This window comes from Pongo abelii, chromosome 10 (assembly GCF_028885655.2).
Source record: "Pongo abelii isolate AG06213 chromosome 10, NHGRI_mPonAbe1-v2.0_pri, whole genome shotgun sequence".
NCBI classification, from domain to species: domain Eukaryota; kingdom Metazoa; phylum Chordata; class Mammalia; order Primates; family Hominidae; genus Pongo; species Pongo abelii.
This window is the reverse complement of record NC_071995.2, coordinates 3,614,354-3,634,487: the sequence shown is the minus strand read 5'-3', so window position 1 is coordinate 3,634,487 and position 20,134 is coordinate 3,614,354. Positions and strand designations below refer to the sequence as shown.

The 20,134-nt window shown below is 49.5% G+C and overlaps 1 protein-coding gene across 1 annotated transcript in view; it reads right to left on the bottom strand.

The window, feature by feature from the left end:
• Nucleotides 1-8,539: 8,539 nt before the first annotated feature.
• Nucleotides 8,540-20,134, bottom strand: part of PRMT8 (protein arginine methyltransferase 8) — a 98,069-nt gene continuing 86,474 nt past the window's right edge. Inside the window, exons 8-10 of the mRNA XM_002822779.4 lie at nucleotides 19,260-19,410; nucleotides 10,162-10,283; nucleotides 8,540-9,414 (exon numbers count right to left, since the gene is read on the bottom strand). Of these exons, the coding sequence (XP_002822825.1) occupies nucleotides 9,331-9,414; nucleotides 10,162-10,283; nucleotides 19,260-19,410 (357 nt within the window). The 3' untranslated portion in view covers nucleotides 8,540-9,330. The remainder of the gene's footprint in view (nucleotides 9,415-10,161; nucleotides 10,284-19,259; nucleotides 19,411-20,134) is intronic.

Genomic DNA, 20,134 nt, shown 5'->3' with positions numbered 1-20,134 from the left:
TCAGGCCAGCACAGAGTAGTGGGGGCGGCCAGTGTGCGTGAGGATGGAGGTAAAGCAAGAAACCGCATAAGCAACAACCTCAGCTCTAATGCGTTACGTGTTTATTCTACCAGCCAGGCCATACCTTTAATCTCAGTCTTCCCACAGTCCGGCGTGCTTCCAGGCTGCCCAGTTGTACTTCCCCCATCCCAGACTTCAAGTCATTAAATCTCAAACACTGAGTTTTTAAAACTTAAATCCAGACAGCCTCTGATTTCTGAAAATAGGATTTCTCAGAATGAGGTGAGGGCATGGGGATTGCACACTACAAGCTTCAAGTCAAATTAAATTTTTGGATTATCCATTACTTGAAATTCTCCAGGTCATAGTTTTCTCCATGAATGTGAATATTCAAAGCCAGCCGTGGCTTGTGGACTGGGAAGGAATAACACAAAAAGCTACGTGTGTACAGCTGTGTAGAGTTCACAAGTCACTTCTGCAGCACGCCCTGTGGAAACAGACCAAGGGAGACTGACGACCAGGGCAAGGTTGGGGATGGCAGGGCCAGGGCTTATCTGGACCCAGGACCCCTGGATTCAGGGCCATAGTCACTTTGTGCAGACTCGGCACGAGGTTTGCCTTCTCGACTGGCCATCGCTCCCCAGGCCTCCCTTGATCCTAGACACTACCCAGCTCTGCTCCCCACTCCTCTCCCCTCACAGAGCCCCCAGAAGCCACATTTCCAGAGGCCCACTCAATAGAAACACTTTGCAGAGAAACACCTGAAAGAAAATCTTATCAGAGACAATCAATAGGCAACATTAGCAGAGACAAATTAACTCCCCGTGTGGATGAGAGCCACGCGGTCCTGGCCAGATGTCAGCCAGCATCCTTAATCCCATTTGCTCTCAGTTATTAAAACGGTTTTCCAAGGAATGGCCCATCTCTGTAGAGTCGCACACTCATGAACGGCCATCAAGCAACTGAGAAACCCCACATCTTGGCGGTTTAAGCCTCCATTCCTCCGGCTCCTCACCGGCAAAGCCTCCACGGTATCTTTCTGCAGCCCGGGCAGGAACTTCTTTTCCTCCTCGAGCATTTACTTCTCACTCCTACCCCCAACTTCCACCAAAAATAAGCCATTCTACTCTCCTCCACTACACAGTTGGAGGCGGGATCTTCTTAGAAAGCTCTGAGCCCAGGGTCACAAAATAAGAGCTGTAGAATCACAAAAATCACAGTTTCTTTAAGTTGGGTGGGGACCTGAAGTTAATTCTAGGTGAATAGCTTCCTCCCATAAATGAGAACACCGAGGCCCAGGGTAGGGGAGAGAGTAGGTTCGGAGATTAGGAGCAGCAGGCAGGTTGGAGACTGCCATGGGTGCCATGGCATCAAGTCAGCATTCGCTCATTTAGCAAAGATTTATTAAGCACCTAGGATGGGCTAGGGACTTGTACTTGCCACTGACATGCAGCATAAGTGGGATGCAGAGCCTGCCCTCAAGGAGATCACAGTCTGCTGGGGAGACAGACACAAAAACAGATGCTGAAAATGCAGCATGGCGAGTGTGGAGCACAGACGGTGGGCTTTGCTCACCTCCAGAGAGCCTGGGAGCCAGGTTGTGGGGCTCAGAAGGGTCAATGTGCCCAAGTCCTGGAGGTGTGCAAAGCCTGGCATAATTCCTGGGAGGAGCAGCTATTCCATACCTGGAGGAGGTATAATAATTCCTAGGAGGAGCAGCTATTCTATACCTATTCATCACATACCCGGCATGCTTCTCATTTAACTCTTACCACAATGCCACAGGGTAGATAATACGGTTACCACCATTTGTAGGAAAGGAAACTGAGGCAGAGAGAGGCTGAATGACTTGCTCAAGGTTACGCAGCCAGAAGTGGGAGAATCAGGGTTTGAATATGCTCCTCCGGCTCCAGGGTCCTGTGCTTATTCTTATCTCAGGTCATTCTGGGTCCTTAGTCTAGGACACCATGGGGAATCTCCTGCCGACGGGCCCATTCCACACTCTGCAACATGCAGCCTCAGGCCCCGAGTCGCGTTTAATGACCTCAGATGCCTGGAAGTCCTGGCCCTGCTCTGAATTCCCCTGGCATTTCTAATCTAGGTATCTCCGAAGCCACCTTTGGAATTATTCCCAAGCAACACAGGATCCTGTGCCTTCTCTCTTTGGCCACGTGAAGCCAGCGCTCTGACCCACTGTGGAGAGAGACTGTACTTGGACTTGTTTTTCCCTCTCTCCCTGGGAGAGCCTGGAGTCATCTGCATGTTCTTGTCTGGAGCCCTCACTCAGTTCCAAGAAGAGAAAGAGCTGCCGTTTATAAGCAGCTGCCTGTGCCCCAGGGTGCATTACCGTGTGATCTCATATGATCTCATTTAAATCCTTCAGTGTCATTTGCAACAACCCTGGGAGAAAGGTGTTATTATCCTCCCCATCTAACAGGGAAAGAATTCACACAGAAGCAGACAATTCCAGTAACTCACTGCCAGTCTCAGCTACTCACTGGGGGAGCCAGGCTCAACCCCAGGCCTGTTTATCTCCACGGCTGGCTGGAGTTCAAGGCATCATCCATGCCCATGAAACAGAGCTGCGTGTCTATGAAGCCTGTGCCTTTGGCTTGAAGTTAGATGCTCTGTGCAATGGAGCTAACCAACCATGGCCAAAAAGCAGTTGTCATGATATCAGAAACCCATTACAACCCACGGAGCCTCTGAAAGATGCTTCAAGAATATGTTCTGTGAGTTGAAAGTGATGCCAAGCATTCTGCTCCCCTGGAAACAGCTGCCCAGGGCTTGAAGCAACAAGAACAATCCCCAAACGCAGATCCAGCCTTGCGCCGACCCTTCCAACTGCCTTCCCCCTCCCAGGCGATGACATACTCTGAGCCAGGAGGAGGCTGTCCTCCTGGCAAGAACAGCATGACATGACACCAGAAAGGACGATGCAAATGATCTCAGAGTTGCACAAACTGGACGGTTGCAGGTTTCCTCCGGGTGAACAAGGCAATCCTAAAACGAAGCAATCTGTATTTAAGCCATTGTCAACAACAGCAACCAAAAGAAGCCTCAGTCCCCATCCTTCTGTCATGGTTCCTAGAGGTTCTGCCGTTGCTACAGATGACCTGTTCTGCGGTTGATTTTCTGAAGTAGGCAATGGGTTAAGCATATTACCATTTTTCAAGGGAAACAACTGCCAAATTGAGCTCGTTAGGTGGTGAGCATGTGTGGCATGCAAATCTTGTCCTGTCACTTTCCTGATTAAAATCCTTCAGTGTTTTCTCATTGCCTAAGGAAAATGTGTCCTCGACACGGTTTGCAAGGCCCTTGACCATGGAACCCAGACTGTATCTCAGGCCTCCCTTCTCTGGGTTCTCCCCTAGTCCTCTGCGGGCTCCTCTTTTTCAGCTGTGCGAAGCTCTCCGGACTCCTTCGGGCTGGGCCCTGACACTGGCTGTTTTTGCTGGATCCTCCCTCCACCTCTCCCTCCCCTCCTCTCCCAGTTTTTCAAGGCTCTGTTTAAAGTCCTGTCTTCAGGGAAGCTCTTTTGTTCTTAGGCTCTAAATAACAGTCTCTTACTCCCTCAGCCTCTGCTTCCTTTTCATAATATTTATCCCTCTTGTTTAGTGTCTGCTTCTCCAGCAGCCAGTAAATTCCAAGACAGTAGGCTGGCGTCTCTTTTGTTCAGTGCTGCATTCCCAGCACCTAGCAAAAAGTCTGCTACACAGGAGGCACCCAAGAAATATGTATGGCATGGAGGAAGTCAGGAGAGACCACTCATGTAGCACTCCTGGTTCCAACTGGGTCCAGAACCGGGCCTCGTGCCGAAAAAGAAGTAGCATCATCTGCACGCCGTTCCCAGCATGCAGGTAACAGGCGCTGAGTGAGTGTACCTCCCTCCTGCCTCCAAACAGATCTTCCGTGTTTCGTGGTGACACGCTGTTCCCAGACCATACAGCTGTGTGTGCAACACACTATTTCCACGTCTCTAGATTTTGCTCCTCGTTCCTGCGCAGATGTTTTCTTGGGAGGCCCAGTCCTTTCCTGAGCACAGAGAAGGACCCCTACAGTTCTGTTCTTCTGTTGCCTTCTGACTCATAGTGCCATAGTGGTGCATGCCTCTGACATATTAATGGCAATATCTGACAGTGGGGAGTTGTTTGGTAATTTCCCGATAAACGTAGCCAAACAAGTCTTAAGCATTGATGTGGCTGTTATTGCCATCAAGATTAGGTTCTCAGCCTAGTCCCCACCCCATTCCCCTGGCCGGTCCCCAGAATGTGCTTCCAAGCCACTAACTCCAGTCATCAAAGAGAATAGGTTCTCCAAGAATACAAATTCAATATATTATTAACTGAAACTAAACATGACTAAAGGAATAATTCTCCCAGGAAAAGCAGCATGTGTTGAATTCCAAAGTAAGATAACACTTTGGATTATCTTCTGCTCTTCTCCCTGGTATGCAAAGCAGGCACTGGGCTTAGCATGCTAGGCACAGTCTCAAGGTCACCAGCAAGTTCTTGTGATTAGAAATGGATGCGGAGGCAGCCAGAAGGTGAGGCCCTGCCCGAGTGCCCCAGGTGGGTCTGTGGCTTCTCTACAACTGAGGATCTTTTCATTCCAATGGAAAGACATACACCTATTGGTGCCATGGAAGGACATACATGGGTGCCAGTCAGTCACAGCATGCCAGAGGGCTAGGAGATGGGTTTTAAGATCTCCACAAGCCACTTTTGAAGCCCTGAAAGAGTCAATGAACCAGAGCCCTGAAGCAGGCCACTTCTGCCCGGGGCTTTTGGAAAGCTCTGCAAGTGGGTTACCTCAAGTGCTGCCCCAAACTCTGGGCCAGGCCCTGCAGCCCAGGAGCCTGGGCTGCTGCTGCCCTTGGCTCCAACTGTGGTGCCTGCTGCCCTCAGGGCCTTTGCAGACCCATGGGGCTCCACTTTGTCATCTAAATGTGCTTCTCAAGAACAGAATTGCAATCCAGAGCAGAATGGATATTGAAGCAGCAGTTATCACTAGAATTTCACTGTGCTTTGTTTTTTTCAAACACATTTTATATTTATTTCATTTCATTCTGAGTTGTCTCCTTTTCAGCAGAAGAAGATATTGAGTCTCATAGTGACTTGCCCAAGGTCACATCGTTAGTAAGCAGCAGTGCGGGGAGTTGACTAGGTTCTTTGGCTCCAAAACTCGTGTCATGCGGCACAGCTGTGTGGCGGCTGATGGTTGCCTTTGGAAATGGGGACAGCAGGAGCCTGGGTCTGGTGACCTGCATGCTAGGGCTTTCTCTGCCCTGTTTGCTCCAGCTGCTCTCCAGCCTCAGGTGTCAGTTAATGGTTGGCACACTCCCTTTGGCACTTCTGTTGTGAAAAATGTACTATTGCCAGCTTTAAAAAGGCCCTGGGCCTCCCAGAGCACTGTCATTCTCTGAAAACGACAAGCTGCCCCCCACCCCACCATGAAATTCACAGATAGCGGGAAAATTCAAGCATGTTCTCTTTCTGTTTCTAGAGCTTAGTGACTGAGGTAAGCCATCAAGCAACATAGCTCACCACTTTCTCTGACAGAGGTTGTGTTGCAGAGCTGGGCTAAGAACCGTCGCTGGCCCTCGGGATGAGATGGGTAGAGCTGGAGCTGGTAGGCAATGGCAGAGGGACCTTATTTTCTTGAAATTTGGGCAAGAGCAGGCCCAGCCTAGATAGACACTAATAACCACTGAGTTCCATGATGCCTGCTGTCTGTGCTATATTGCTGCTACCTAGTTCAGTGCCTGGAGCCTATTAAGTATGCGATACTGGAATATGTTGTGTCTGAGCCTTTGCTGGATATGGACTAATTGCTTCCAATGGGACGGGGACACTGGAGGCTCCAGACCTGGAACTCCACATCCACTGTGGTTAGACACGTACAGAGGAGATCACCTGTCCTCGGGAAGTCAGACTTATGTTGGAAGTCACCAGACAACAAAATAAGAGTCTGGGTATAATAGGCCACAGTATAGGGGTCTAGGGAAATCTAGGTGCCCCCAGGTAGGGCTGTACTCAGACACAAGATATCCAAAGAGATGCTAGTCAGGAACCCAGGCAGGTAGCAGGGGTCCTGAAAAATGTTTCTTCAGGAAGAGGGCTCCGAAAACTAGGCTGGGGCCCTCAATGTGGTGGTGAGGGGGATTTGCAAAAACAAGACAGAGTCCCCATACTGTGTGAAATCAAGGAGATCAAGGCAGGGCACATGCTGGGTGATTAGAACTGCCACTAGGCCAGGGACAGATTCCAGGCCAGGTGAACATGGTGCAGAGACGGGCCGAGATGTCTGGCTGAATTTCATGCCACTACTGAGGTCTGAAGTGAGGTGGCGTCTATAGGTGGGATTGCAGGTGTGACGTCAAGGGGAGAGGGAGCCTTCCCCATGGAGGGCCTGGCTAAGGCCTCATTTCTGCCCATAGATTTGACAGAGGCTTGGGTCTATCTAGGGTAGATGGCCTCCATGGGGTGTTTTTTATGAAAGTAAAAAAAAATATTGGCATCTCCCAAGGAGCACAAATAGAAGAGGCTGGAGCCTGCAGGTCCTGGGTGGGGGGTAGGGGCTCATGGGCACATTCCATGGGATCAAGCAAGTGCTGGGTCAGCTGCCACTCTGTTACCAGCCACCCACACCCTGCTCTCTCCAGGCAGGTCTCCGCCCTTGGAGCTTGTGGTTTAGGAAGGGAGAGAGACCATGCCTCCATGGACTTCAGAACAAGCACAGAGTGGCCTCTGTACAGACAAGCCCAGATGCAATCACAAAAGAGGACCACATTTTGGGATAAGGGAGTTGGGAATGGAAGGGCAAAGTTCCCCAGAGCAGGGGAAGAGTGACAGGCGAGAAAGTCTCTAAAGGGTTTTGTACAGCCTCAAAAATGAAAAAGAGGCAAAGAGTCAAGTAAAAAACAGGTTTTATCAGTGAAGTCATCTTTATAGCATCTCTGTTGTCGTCCGAGACCGCATCTCATGCACTGACTTCCATTCAGAGGCTGTTCAAAGCAGAGATTGCTTATTTCCCACTGAATCAGAGGGAAATAATTCCCACTGGAGCATTCCCCTGAGCAGGCGGGAGGAGGCTGCTGTGGAATTGATCCCTTATGCATTGCAGGCTTCCCTTCTGCAGCCCAGGGGCAGGGAGAGGTGATGGTGGGGCAGTCCAGGACTTGTACCGCTCCAGAAAGCTAAAGATGGGGGTGGGTGCAGGATAGGCCCCTGGGATGACCCTCTTCTCCTCTGATGGCCAGAGAGGCCCGAAAGATTGCTGGTCCTTTGCTCAGTCTGGTCCTCCCCTAAGCCTCCTGCCCCAGCAGCCTCTCCAGGTCCTGGGGTGTCAGGAATGCCTGCAGGCCCCAAATGCCTGGAGCTCCCAGGAGGCCATCATCTTGACCACTCCACTGGGCTCCTGACAATGTGGGATTTTGCTGGTTGACCATGGATGGGATCCTACACCAGGTTGAATGAGCTTCCTGCCCAAGGCTAGACCAGGTCAGTAGGCAGAATCCAGGGGACCCCAACTCTCACCACAATGGAAACCCACTGCTGAGCTCTCCTCGAATGCCCCTGAGGGAGCCCCCACTCCAGTGTCCTCCTTCAATCTCCTCTCTCCTCTAATACACTTGCTTCTGTCCCCTCTTAAGTTCCTCTATTTTTCTTCCCAATACATGTACAAAAAAAGCATTAAATAATTTTCACTGTGTTTTTCTCTAGGTACAAAAAAGACCGTCTTAGCCTCTGGGCCTGAGGCTCGGAAGAATCAGTGCAGGGCAGGGGAGGGCACGTTAACTGGGACTTGAGACCTTGGCCCACCTCAGCTACCAAATGGCTGGGGTAAGGCCTCTGTGTGTAACTCCCAAGGCTTCATGGAATTGACAGTGTCCATGGACAGCAGAAGGTTATGGAAGTGGAGAGGCCATTGCTATTGGGTTCAGTTACCATTATCCAGGGGCTCTGCCATCACCAGCACTCCCCACCCAGGCAAAGCCAGTCCCGAGGTCTCCCCTGCATCTTCCTTCTTCCTGGATCCCATCAGCACCACCCTTCATCTCTGAATGTCCCCTCTTCCTTCCCCCACCTGGAATGTCTCTTCCCAGGGAGGTGACATAGATGAGAATTGTGGTCTTGGAAGCTAAAGCCGAACCCAAGACCAGACCAAATCAAAACACTCCACCACGCCCTGCAAAGTACATTGTATTTCCATCCTTCACAGATTCCACTGTTACCACGCCCAGACCAAGGCTGGACATTATCCTAAACGGTCTCCAGGCTATGCATGGCCTGCCATTCTGGTGCACTCTTGGTTAGCTCCTGTCCCCCACCCCAGCTCCATGACCGTCTTACCCTCTAAGGCAGGACCCCTCAGAGTCCATGGGGGAGATGCTGTTAGACCAGCCCTTACCTCCCTGCTGGGGAGCAAACGTGAACCCACGTAGGTGCTGCTGCCCTTGAGTCTCCACTCCATGGTGGCCTCTGGCTTCCCCCCAGCCCTCCCACTTCAGAGCACCAGGAACCAGCCATCCCACCACTTTGTTCTCATGTGTGTTTATTGAGCGCCCACGGAGTCCGTGGTACTATGCTCAAGGTTCAGAGCCACAGTCCAGTCAAAAGGAGACCAGAACTAGTACAGAGAATGTTTCATAGCTGCTTAACATCTGGTAAGGGGTGGGGAAGGGCCAAACTAATCACAAAACAAATTCCTATTCAAAAGCAACAGAATCTCCTCTGAGAGTAATATATATTCTAGGCACACGCGCACGCACACACGCACACACCCTTCTGAGTGAACACCTAGGTCTACCCACTTGGTTGTATATGCATGCATATACAGGTATTTGTGGGTAAACATCAACTATACTGCTCACATTCACACATGCACGCACACACACACCACCGCACACACAGATAATCTGGCTTATGCTATCAAAGATGCTATGTCTCCAGGTTCTAGTGGAAGCAATCTGTCCTAGACACCCGCAGCATGCAAAACTCAGAAGACCCGGAGAGTCACAGTTAAGGAGGAGACGGGGAGACGCGAATACGTTTCCACCCTCGGGGCCCAGCCACAGCTCGCGAGGTCGCTCTTTGTTGGCAACACAAAGCCTTCGTGAAGGGCTCTCAGGGCAGAGCGGAGGAGCTGGAGGCCTTCTGTCCAGTGGCAGAGCCCACGGGAGCCCTGGGGGGTTCACCAATCTTCAAGGCAGAGTTGAAAACTCTGGTTTTCAAGTGTGTAGTCCTGCAAACGGTATTCTTTGGGACGGCACGGCAGATCGAGGTGAGAGTTCCTTTTCTCGTTGCTCTCTGCAGCTTCCCACGTGTGCTAACGCATTTTGTAGTCATTAGATACAGATGTTTCACACAGCTGTCCCTTAAAATCCAAGTCTACTGTGAAATCGAGGTCTCGCTGCAAGGCAAAGAGAGAGCGAAGGGTCAGGCAGCCGTCTGGGTACGAAGCCACAGCCCCACTTTCTGGCACCGCCTACTCCTGGCACCACAGGGATGGGTAGCACCGGCGTCTTAAGGCTTTCTGGCTAAGGGGTTCCCCTGAACAGCCCACAGGAATCCATTCTGCTGCCTCCTTGTCCACACAGGAAGTTCTTCCACTTCTCCCTAAATCCTTCCTGCTCTAATAACAAATTGTTCCGAGTTCATCCTAGAAGTAAACTGATTTGGGTGGTTGAGTGTTCTGTGAGGTGACCTTCAGAGCACTCTGCAGACGCTTTTAGCGCACAGGCCCACACCTGGGGCTGCCCAGAAAGCGTCAGCCGGTCTCCCTCACACCAGGCCAGCTGAAGAAATGCACGCCAAACATCCTCCAGCCACCAGGAGCTTATCTCCTGGCCCAGCTCATGCTAAATGAGATAGGACCCATTTATTTGAAAGCCTCTCACAGGAAGAGCTGGAAGCTGTCTTCAAAGCCAAGGCAGTCCAGAATTGGACCCAGGGAAAACCTCTATTTGTGGAGTTTTGAGGGGTCAAGCCTGAGTCCCTCAATTAGGCCTGGTCACGTCCACATGTGGCTACCGACTGCCTCCCTCAGTAAGTTTCTGACTGTTCACGAGACACTTAAGAACCCGGGCAAGTGGGTCTTGAGCGAGCCAGCTCCGTGAGGCCCTTCTCCCTTATGTCCTTATGGTCCCTCGGCACTTACCACATTTTTGGCATTTGGCTTCATTGATATGGTCCCGTAGATTTCCTCCCCCCTCCGGACAGTGAGGTAATCTTCCAAGTAGAAGACGGTCTGCTTCCAGTGAGTGTAGGGAGCATCAGGGGCTGAGGGGTGAAAGAACAGGGGAGGTGGGAAGAAAGAGTCAGAGACGATGTCTCCGAAGGGATGAGGCTGGGACCCTGCATAGAAGTTGCTGGGCTTCCCCTGGGACTCACTGAAACCACCCACCCTAGTACTCTTGTTGGGCCAGGTGCATGGTCCTTATAGCCTGCCTCCAAGTCCCATCAGAACTCCCTCTCAGCCCCAGTGGCCTCTCCTCCCATCACATCCCTATCCCCTCAGTGCTGGGGATCAGAAGACAAACAACCTGATACTACATGTTCATAGCAAGGGACGGATGACGAATGCCCTGTCACCCACTAAATGCATCGACATACGTGCATCTGAACATGCTGCTGTTTTTAATTAGTTCAACAGAATGAAGGTCTTCAGACAGTGTGGGGAAGAGATTTGCAGAGTAGGCCCTCCTATCTCCCCTTAAATGCCGTCATTCATGCAAACTCCACAGCATAACCAGTTTCCCCAGATCCACTGATATGGCAGGTACTTGGTCCTCAATCTTACAAATAGCTTTCCCTGCTGGGCACACATAGTGGCTCGTAGCTGTAACCCCAGCTACTCAGGGAGGCAGGAGGACTGGTTGAGCCCAGGAGTTCAAGACCAGCCTGGGCAACATAATGAGAAAACTAGGCGAGCATGGTAGCACACATCTGTGGTCCCAGCTACTCAGGAGGCTGAGGCAGGAGGATGCATTGAGCCTGGGAGTTCAAGGTTGCAGTGAACTATGACTATACCACTGCACTCTAGCCTGGGTGCAGACCAATGAGTAAGACCCTGTCTCAAAAAAAAAAAAAAAAGCTTTCCCTCCCTGCTTCTCTGTGCATGGGGAACTAAACCTAGCACCTTGGCCCAGGCCTGCTGTAGGGTTTCAGGTGTATCTTCCTAACTGGATCAGAAAGAAATAAGGGATGGTCCTTGTTCCACAACTCTAATGCTGGCCCACAGCTCATTCATCCTGTATGACCCAAAGCCATAGTGGTACTTGCGCCTCCCCCATATCTGCCATTGAGTCTCTTCCCTCCCCTCTCAGCACACGATACATTCTCCAGTTAAATGTGAGGGGTTCTGCCTCATAGGCCACCGTCCTCGCCAGCAGCTGTCTCTGAAATCCTTCCTCTCCCTCCTTTCCAGCCTCTCTCTTCCTCATCCTTCCTCTGGGAAGCCTTGCCTGACCCCCAAAACCTGGAGTGAGAGCTCCCAAGGCACCCTGAGCTTCTGTTATTGTGGTGCCTGTCACACAAGATAAATGCCTTCCCGCCACCCCCGTTTGTCTGCATCCTCCATGGACTGCAAGCTCCATGAGGGCAGGGACCGGGCCAGCCTTGCTTCCTTGGTGCCTGCCTCTGTGCTTGGTAGATCTACGAGTATTAAATAAATGAATGATGGTAAGAACCCAAAGAGCAAGTGTCTGTAGTGCTTCAATGTACTCGTACGTGTCCAACTACCCTGGGGGCCTTTGGAATCTACAGACTGCAGAAGAACCCATCTTGTTACAGGAAGTTCCTCTTGGTTTGGGCTGTTGCATTCCTCTACCAGGATTTCCTCTTTTTTTTTTTTTTTTTTTTTTTTTTTTAGGACCGACGATAAAGATGAGAAGACTTCGGGATAAGTCTTCAAAACACTTCAAAAGCTGTCACATGGAAAGACTTATATGTGGCCTTATCATGGCTTTGGGGGCAGAACAAAGGCTAGTCACTAGGAATCATTAGAAGGCAGATTTTTAATTTACCAAGAATTAGAGCTGTCTCACAATCATATGAGCCACCTGAGGTCCACCCTGGCAGGTGTTCACACAGCACCAACTGGGGCTTGATCATGCAGTGACTCAGACCAGGTGACCTCTAAGAGCTTTCAAAACCCCAAGGCCAATTTTAACAGCACTGAAGAGTCTGTCTTTCTCTGCCCTTCACAATGAACTGTTTTGATCAAATGTCAGTGGTTTGGAGAGAGATTCAAGTAGCCCTGCATGTGTGCATTTGGGAAATCGATGCAAACTCAAGGTCATGGGGAGAAAGTGCAGCCTGCACATTTGGAAAGGGAAGGAGGATCATGAATGTGCAGTCTATCCCTTTCAGACCCTGCCTGGGTTCCTGAACACATCCAGCCTTTCTGGCCTCCAGGGCATACTGCTGTCTGCAGACAAAGTCCACCTTCTCCCAACAACCGTCTCTGCCAGCTACCTCTAAACAGTCAAAAGATAGTTCCTGGTTATGTGTGGAGACTGTCAGTGTATGACTGACAGCACTGTCGCCCCCACTTCCACCTACACCAGCTCAGACAGGTGTCTGTCTCCTGTTCCTAAAGACCTTCAGGCAAAGGGAATTCAAGCAGCCTCCTTCTGTCACCTAATCCGATGCCTTATGAGACCCCCAGAGACTTCCTGGCCCAGATTTGTCAGCCATGGGGTCTGCCTCTGATGGTAGTCCCCAAAATATGCCGACTTTGAGTTGGAGGAAGATGATTATTTTCCTTGATATCAACATCAAAGGGTTAAGAACATCCATAAACATCTCATTTCCATGATGGGCCCATTAGCCATGGAGTAACTGTCTAAACCAGTTTTCCCAATCCTGGTTCTCCATCAAAGTGCCCAGGAGAAACTTAGTAAAAGTCAATGTTTTGATTCTACTCCAAGAGATTTGAAGTCAGTAATTCTGGGAGGTGTGGGGGGGCAGGTGATGTAGACACACAGCCATGGCTGAATCGCAGTGCATCTCCTGATCTCCTTTGGGAAGGTAGAGTGGGAAAGACATTTAATTAGGTGACAATAGCCCAGTGTCCAGTCTCCACTTTGCCACTGACATGTGATGTGACCTGGGGCTCCTTTTCCTCATCTGCAGAATATGGGTCATGATATTCATCTCCTGACGTATTGTGAGGATGGGATGAGATGAGATGAGGAGGGGAAAGGATCATAGACTAAGGGTGATCAAACCTCCTGCTGTGCCTGGGACAGTTCCGGTTCACATCTGTTTTCTTGGCATAATGATTAATAGCTCTCCCTTTCACCTGCAAACATGTCCTTAATGGAAAGACGAGTTACATGGCCACCCTACCTAAAACATATTAGGCCCACGTTAGGGACTTACTAAGCCATTGCATCAGGCAAGTCTTTGGTCATTAGAGTGGTATAAAATTTTATTAGTCCATCAACTATGGCTCTGGCCTGCAAAGGTATGCCGCCTCTCTCTAGTGGTGGAGAATGTCTTGGAAAACATCCAGAAGATCACCGTGCACAAGGGTGGGCACTCAACAAAGGGTTGTGGACAACATCTAGAGTTCTCCTTGTCAGGGAGGAAAGCTTTCCCTTCCCCTGCCCCAACCCCATCTATGACCATCCAGACTGTACAATTGGCTTTCAGCCTTCCCCAATCTGAAGATGCCTCCCTGTTCTTAGCATTCCGGCCCCACATACCCCTTTTCTCCCTCCCACAAGTCCCTTCACCATCACAGTCTCTCTGATTCTAGGCTTTAAGCAGCTTTTCTTCTACATTTTGAAGTGAGCATCACCAGTACTGCCTGCAGCATTCCCAGTGCAGTGCATTCATTCACCATTCCACAGACTTCCACTTAGGATGCCTGCCACAGGCCAGGTATGGCTCTAGAATTGGGGAACAGCAAACGGGATGAACACCAGTTTGTCCCCTCCTCCCCCAATCATACAGCCTCAGTGAGAAGACATTCAGGCAAATAGTGAGAAGTAGGGTGGGTGCTATGACCGAGGATGGGGCTTGGGAACACAGGGAGCTGAGGGTGCAAATGGCAGGGCCTGGCCTCTCACCAGAGTTTTCCTGGTGCTTTTGGAAAGGGAATGGAATCCTGCTTCCCATCTCACTGACCAGTGGCTAAGTGGCTGGTCGTCCTTTCTGGGATATAATTTTTCTAGCTGTAAGTTTGGAATTATATTCTCTAGAGAATTCATAGGCCTTTTGGAGAATTGAGGACTAAGCACCAAGAAGCTTCTTTAATGTGGGAAAATGACTCAATGTCACAGGATGTCAATGGCAGAAAGGCACTGCCTGAGCCCAAGGCCCAGAAAGTAAACTTGCCCAAAGTCCTCTCCAATGTCTGATCTGCCTACCTTGCTGATACCTGAAAAAACTAGGGTTTGCACCCAGGCCTGCTTCTGCTGGGGCTCCTGCCCTTCCACCCGCTACCTGGCTTTCCTGGATTACACAGCAGCCCCAGGGGCCCCAGTTCCCACTTCTATCCCCACCCCACTGAGGATGTGTTGTGGGGGGGGGGGGCACCGTGCCCACTGGCTGCCACAGCCTGGAACCCTGGCTGTTTGTGCCTATTTGTGACAGCTTCTGCCTGGAGCTGCAGAGACGTCAGAGTCATTAGAAGGGATCATTTTTCAGGCTGTGCGGTATGGGATGTGTTTCTAAGTGGCCCGCAGAACGCGCTACCGCTGGGCTGAGACAGAAAACTCAGTTGGGGGTTGATGCAGAGGGACTACACACAGCAGGATACACTTTGCATCAAGTTCAAAAACAGCTGAGACCAAACAATACCTTGTTTAGGCACACACATCCATGTGATAAAACTTTTCATAAATAGCAAAGGAATAAAGAACACAAAATTCAGGATAATGTTCATCTAGAGGCGATACGGGAGGTGGGATGGGGTGGGGCATCCAGGAAGATGCAGAGGTGTTGGCAGCATTTCAGTCATTGAGTCAGGGCATAGCTCCAATTAATAAGTGTAAGCAAATTAATGCAAATATGCATTAATTGATTTACATTTAATTATAATTATAATTATATTACAGTTATTACCATGTCTTTCTAGTCAATATTTATATTTTAGTTAAAAACAATTTATTTTTAATATTAACTAATGTATTCACCTTCTAATAGTAATACTAATAAATTTATTTATTAGTATTTATTAATTTATTTTGTTAGTATTTATTAATTTATTCTAGTTACTATTTACATTCTAGTTAATAGTAATTAATATATATTCTAGTTGCTGAGTTACTTGGTGAGTTCATGGATATTCATTATATTAATATATAAATTAGCAAAAAGTGAACCATGAATGGTCCAATAATGACATATGGCATGAACCAAGAACTAGGATTAATCTAAGTCTGTGCGTCTGAGATCCATAAAAACAGAAAGGGTTACTCGGTCAGTTGTCAGAGTATAGATAGTCTGAGTATACCCCACTGCTAACCCACATGAACTAGGAAAGAAATTTGCTACCTGCTAGTAACAGAGCCCCCATGCTGACATACGAAGGTGGCTGAGAAAGCAACTCAACAAATTATTCTCCCACCCACATTGCTATCCATATAGGCATGTGCCAAGAAGAGAGATCTACGTCAGCCAGAAAGAAAAGAGTCTTGGTGAGGCCTGAGGGTATACCTGAGTGAGGAGATGGAATAGCCTTTCCAGAAGAAAGTCAACATTGGTCAAATTCTCAGCCCTCTGGTTCAGGGCAATCTTGCACAGAGGCAGTGGTCCTCAAGCTGGAGCATGCATCGCAATCACCTGGGGGTCTTGTTAAGACACAGACGGCTGGCCCCCACCCCCAGAGTTTCTGATTCAGGAGGTCCAGGGTGAGGCTCGAGAATTTGCAATTCTAACAATTTCCCAGGTGATACTGATGTTACCCGTCCAGGGACCACACTTTGAAAACCACTTCCCCAAGGCATGACAAACTGGAGACTGTAGGACCTCCAAATGTCTTTCAGAACCTAAGTTTGTAGAATTCTGTGCAAAAGGGAGGAGGCATAACACTATAATTTCAAAAAGACAGAGGAGCAGGCTCACAGCTGGATTTAGATCAGTGGTCTTTGAGCCACGTGGGACTGTGGTGGGGGTGTGACCAAAGACTAGGAAGGAAAGCCAATAGGTTAGAGCCGTCAGCACTCAGGGCAAATCCTCACCGTCTTTCAGGCAGCCCAGAGCTGATGTCTTGATTCTGGATGTGAGCTTAATCCAGGCTCCTCCACATGGGACCAGGAAGAATGTCATCCCTGACACCACAGAGCCAGGGAGCCATCTCTAGACAGGGTCCAGCAGGCTGTCTGCTTGACTTTGGGGACTAGAAATATTAATAGACCATCTCAAGGAAAATAAAACTCTGGCTGAGAGCTGCAGGGATAGAGCCTGGGCTTTGAATACTTAGAACTTTTCCCAGAGTATCCTTGCCCATTGACTTTCTCATCAGCTGGGCAGGCCCTGGGTTAGACATCATCCTCGTGATGGAATAGGCAGAGCCAGCTCCTGTGACTTCATCCCTAGCTTCCAATCACAGCCACTGTCCCCAAGAAGGCTCCTCCCCAGCTCCCTCACTACCTCTACTCTCACCATTGCTAGGCACAGTCTTCCCAATCCTTCAAGATCAAAGTAAAATCCGCCTTCCCCCTCCTGGTTGCTCCTGCCCACTGGGAAGACATGTAATGCCCCTGTGAGGAGGGCAACAGCTGATAATGACCCAGATCAGGGCAGGAAAGCGCCAGCACTGCCTGGCTGACGGAGACCAGAAGTCCCAATCTTAGTAGTCAGGAGGTACTGGTTCTGGGAAAAGCCTTTCTATGAAGAGATAAATCTGTCTCTTGCCCTCTCTTTCCATAGGTAAAACAGAATCATTGAGACCAGCCTGGGCAATGAGGCAAGACCCCATCTCTACAAAAAAAAAAAAAAAATTAAAAATTGTCCAGGCATGGTGGCATGTGCCTGTAGTCCCAGCTACTTGGGTGGCTAAGGCAGGAGGATCACTTGAGCCCAGGAGGTCAAGGCTGCAGTGAGCTATGATTGCGCCACTGCACTCCAGCCTGGGAGACAGAGTGAGACCTTGTCTCTGAGAAAAAAAAAAAAAGCATCTTTGTGTTCATGGCTTCTGGAAGTAAAGAATCATGTCCTTGATTTCTGGTAGAACTCACCTCCCCACTCCCCCTACTAGACATACAATTACTCACCTCCTCACCCCCTCATGACATGCTCCCAATTCCCAGGAAGACTCAATAGGAACACATTCTCAAGGGCAGGGGTCATATCCTCATACACTTCTTAGAGCAATTTGTTTAGAACTGTGCTATAGAAGCCAGGAATGCAGAGATCACTGAGATATGATCCCTACTCATGCAGGAGACTGACAGTTGCAAGAAAGGGTGAAAGTGCTGAATAAATAATGGCAAGCTCTGTGTTGGAATCCTGTGTGGTTGTTTAAAAAAAGAAGCTAGGTATCTCTGTAAGGCTATGAGAGTATCACCAAGATAACGTTGTTAAATAAAGAAAAGGTAGCCGAGGGCAGTGTGGAGGGTTGGATCCAACCTAAGTTTTTTTAAAAAGGTGTAGTTTTGATATTGTACTATGCTTACATAAGACACCATCAATGGGGCAGCTGGGCAAATGGTTCACACAACTCTGTGTACTATTTTTACAACTTCCTGTGAATCTACAATTATTTCAAAATAAAAAGTCAAAAAAGAGGCATCTATGGATATGCATGTGCTTGTGCACCCACTGAAATTTGGTGGAATGACACAGAAGAAATCATTAATAATAATGTTTGCCTCTGAAGAGTGGGAGTGGGATGGGTTGGGGGTGAGAATGTTTTCTTTGACTTTTTATACCCTTTTGTCCTGATTTCTTCTTGCTATTGCTCATGTGACTCAATTGAAACATCACCATGCCAGGCGCATGCATGAGATGTTAGGTTAGCCCTGAGGACATCAAACCTTGACCCGAAGGGAAGGCGGGGATCAGGTAACCCCTGAGCTGAGACAAGAAACCAGGTGAAGAGATGGGGCAGGGGTGGTGTTACCACCTGAATTGTCTCCCCCCTCCAGATTCATGTTGAAGTCCTAATCCCCAGTACCTGAGAATGTGACTGTATTTGGGAAAAGGGCTCTAAAAGAGGTGATTAAGTTCATCCAATCTGACTGGTGTCCTTAGAAGAGGCAATTAGGACACACATAGAGCCACCAAGGGCTCATGAGCACAGATGAAAGACCACGTGAGGACACAGTGAGAAGGTGGCCAACTACAAGGCAAGAGGAGATCCCTCACCAGAAATCCACCCTGCTGACACCTTGCCTTTGGACTTCCAGCCTCCAGAACTGCATGTGTGGTTAAGCCCCCAAGCCTGGGTACTTTGTTATGGCTGCCCTTGCAGACTGATACAGGAGAAGAGGGGATGATAAGAGCCTCTGACTAAGGCCCCTCCCACCTCCAGGGCACACCTGGATGGTCAAGGGCTGGTGTGTGCAGAAGCCATGGCCCAGAGAATGAAGAGGCCTCACTGAGTTTAGAAGTCAGCAAGGAGCTCAGTGTAGCTGGGCCATCTGTGGGGTAGCAGCAATGGGACAGGGCTCGGCCAAGAGATGGGGTAAGGAATGAGGCTGGAGAGTGGGCCAGGGCCAGGCCATGGGATCTCCATTTGCCAGGCTTATCTACTGCAGGCAGTGAGGTACCTCATAAGTGGGGCTGGGATTTGGGAGTGGGAGTGGGGTGATCTTGGGGGAACACCAACAGAGATTTAATGAAGGATGGGTTGGTGTGAAAGTAAGGGAGAAGGGAAAGAGACATAAAGACCAGTGTGCAGGCTGCTGCAAGACAGGCTGTGTCCTGCACAGAGGCATGGCAGTGCAGGCTAGGCTTATTCAACTCCATCCATACCCACCACACAGAATGTGCTCAGAAAATGCTACCTGAACAAATAAGCATTTGAAAGGGCTTGGGGCCCCTCCCTGAGCCCTATCTCCTGCCTCTCCCTCATCCAACACACTCTCAACTTGTGCTGTAACAACCACATTATTTACCTTCCCCTTGGAGAGCACAAGTGTAGGGATGGACAGTTCCTCCATGGCTGGAGAGGGTTGATAGGTGTCACCCAGCTAACACCCAGCCCCTTCTCCCCAAGTCAAGGCCAGCTCTGGTCACTCCACAAAGACTTGAGGAAGCATGGGAGAGGGAGGAGGCTCTGGGAAGCAACAAACAGCTCACCTGTGGAAAACCCCATTTTCTTGTGGCACTTGGTAAATTCAATATTAAAATAGGTGACCAGGGCGTGGACGTAGTCGTTGCGCTGTATCTGCAGGCAGAATGCAGATGTGAACGATAGCTCTTCCGTCTTCACTGTGTAAATATCCACCTCCTGCAGCCCAGAGAAGAGAGAATGCCAGGAACTTATTGCCTCCACCAAGTCTGGGTCCCGGTCAGCAGCCTCGTTCTGTGAGAGACTGTGGTCTGTCAGCCCTCTGAGGGATATCTTTATTCTTGGGGTGATTTCCCAGGCTCCCCACCACCCTCCCAATCACCTCCTCCATCCTTTCTAGGGTGGAGTATGCTCAAGCAATGGTGCAAATGGATTTGAATCAAAACCTGAGGGGAGCAGAATTCGGAAGGTAAATCTGCCGGGGTTTGGGGCTACAGGGGGATGATGGGGAAGGGAGAGAACAGGAGGGTTAATTAGACAATGCATCCCTTCACCTGTCAGAGCAGCCTCGAGTGGTCCACCCAGGCACTGCTCCATCCATCGCTCTTAAAATGTGGTCCCTGAAAGATCAGCATCAACAGTACCTGGGGGCAAATTCTGAGGGGGGCAGATCTGCTGGATCAAAACAGCAATCTGTGTTTTATCAGGCCCTCCAGGGATGTGGATGAACCAGACTACTCCTTCCCCAATTTTTTGATACTCAAGTTCCCAGCAATATGAGGCATCAAGGATGACATTAGGAGTAAGGACCTGAGCCCACAAAGTCACAGACAGAGCTTAGGAAAGTTCTGCTGGCCATTTTTAACAAGGCTGGACTGTTTTCAAAAATAAATAAAAAGGGAAAATAAGAAGTGAGAATTTTCAGTTCTGGCTGGGGAACATG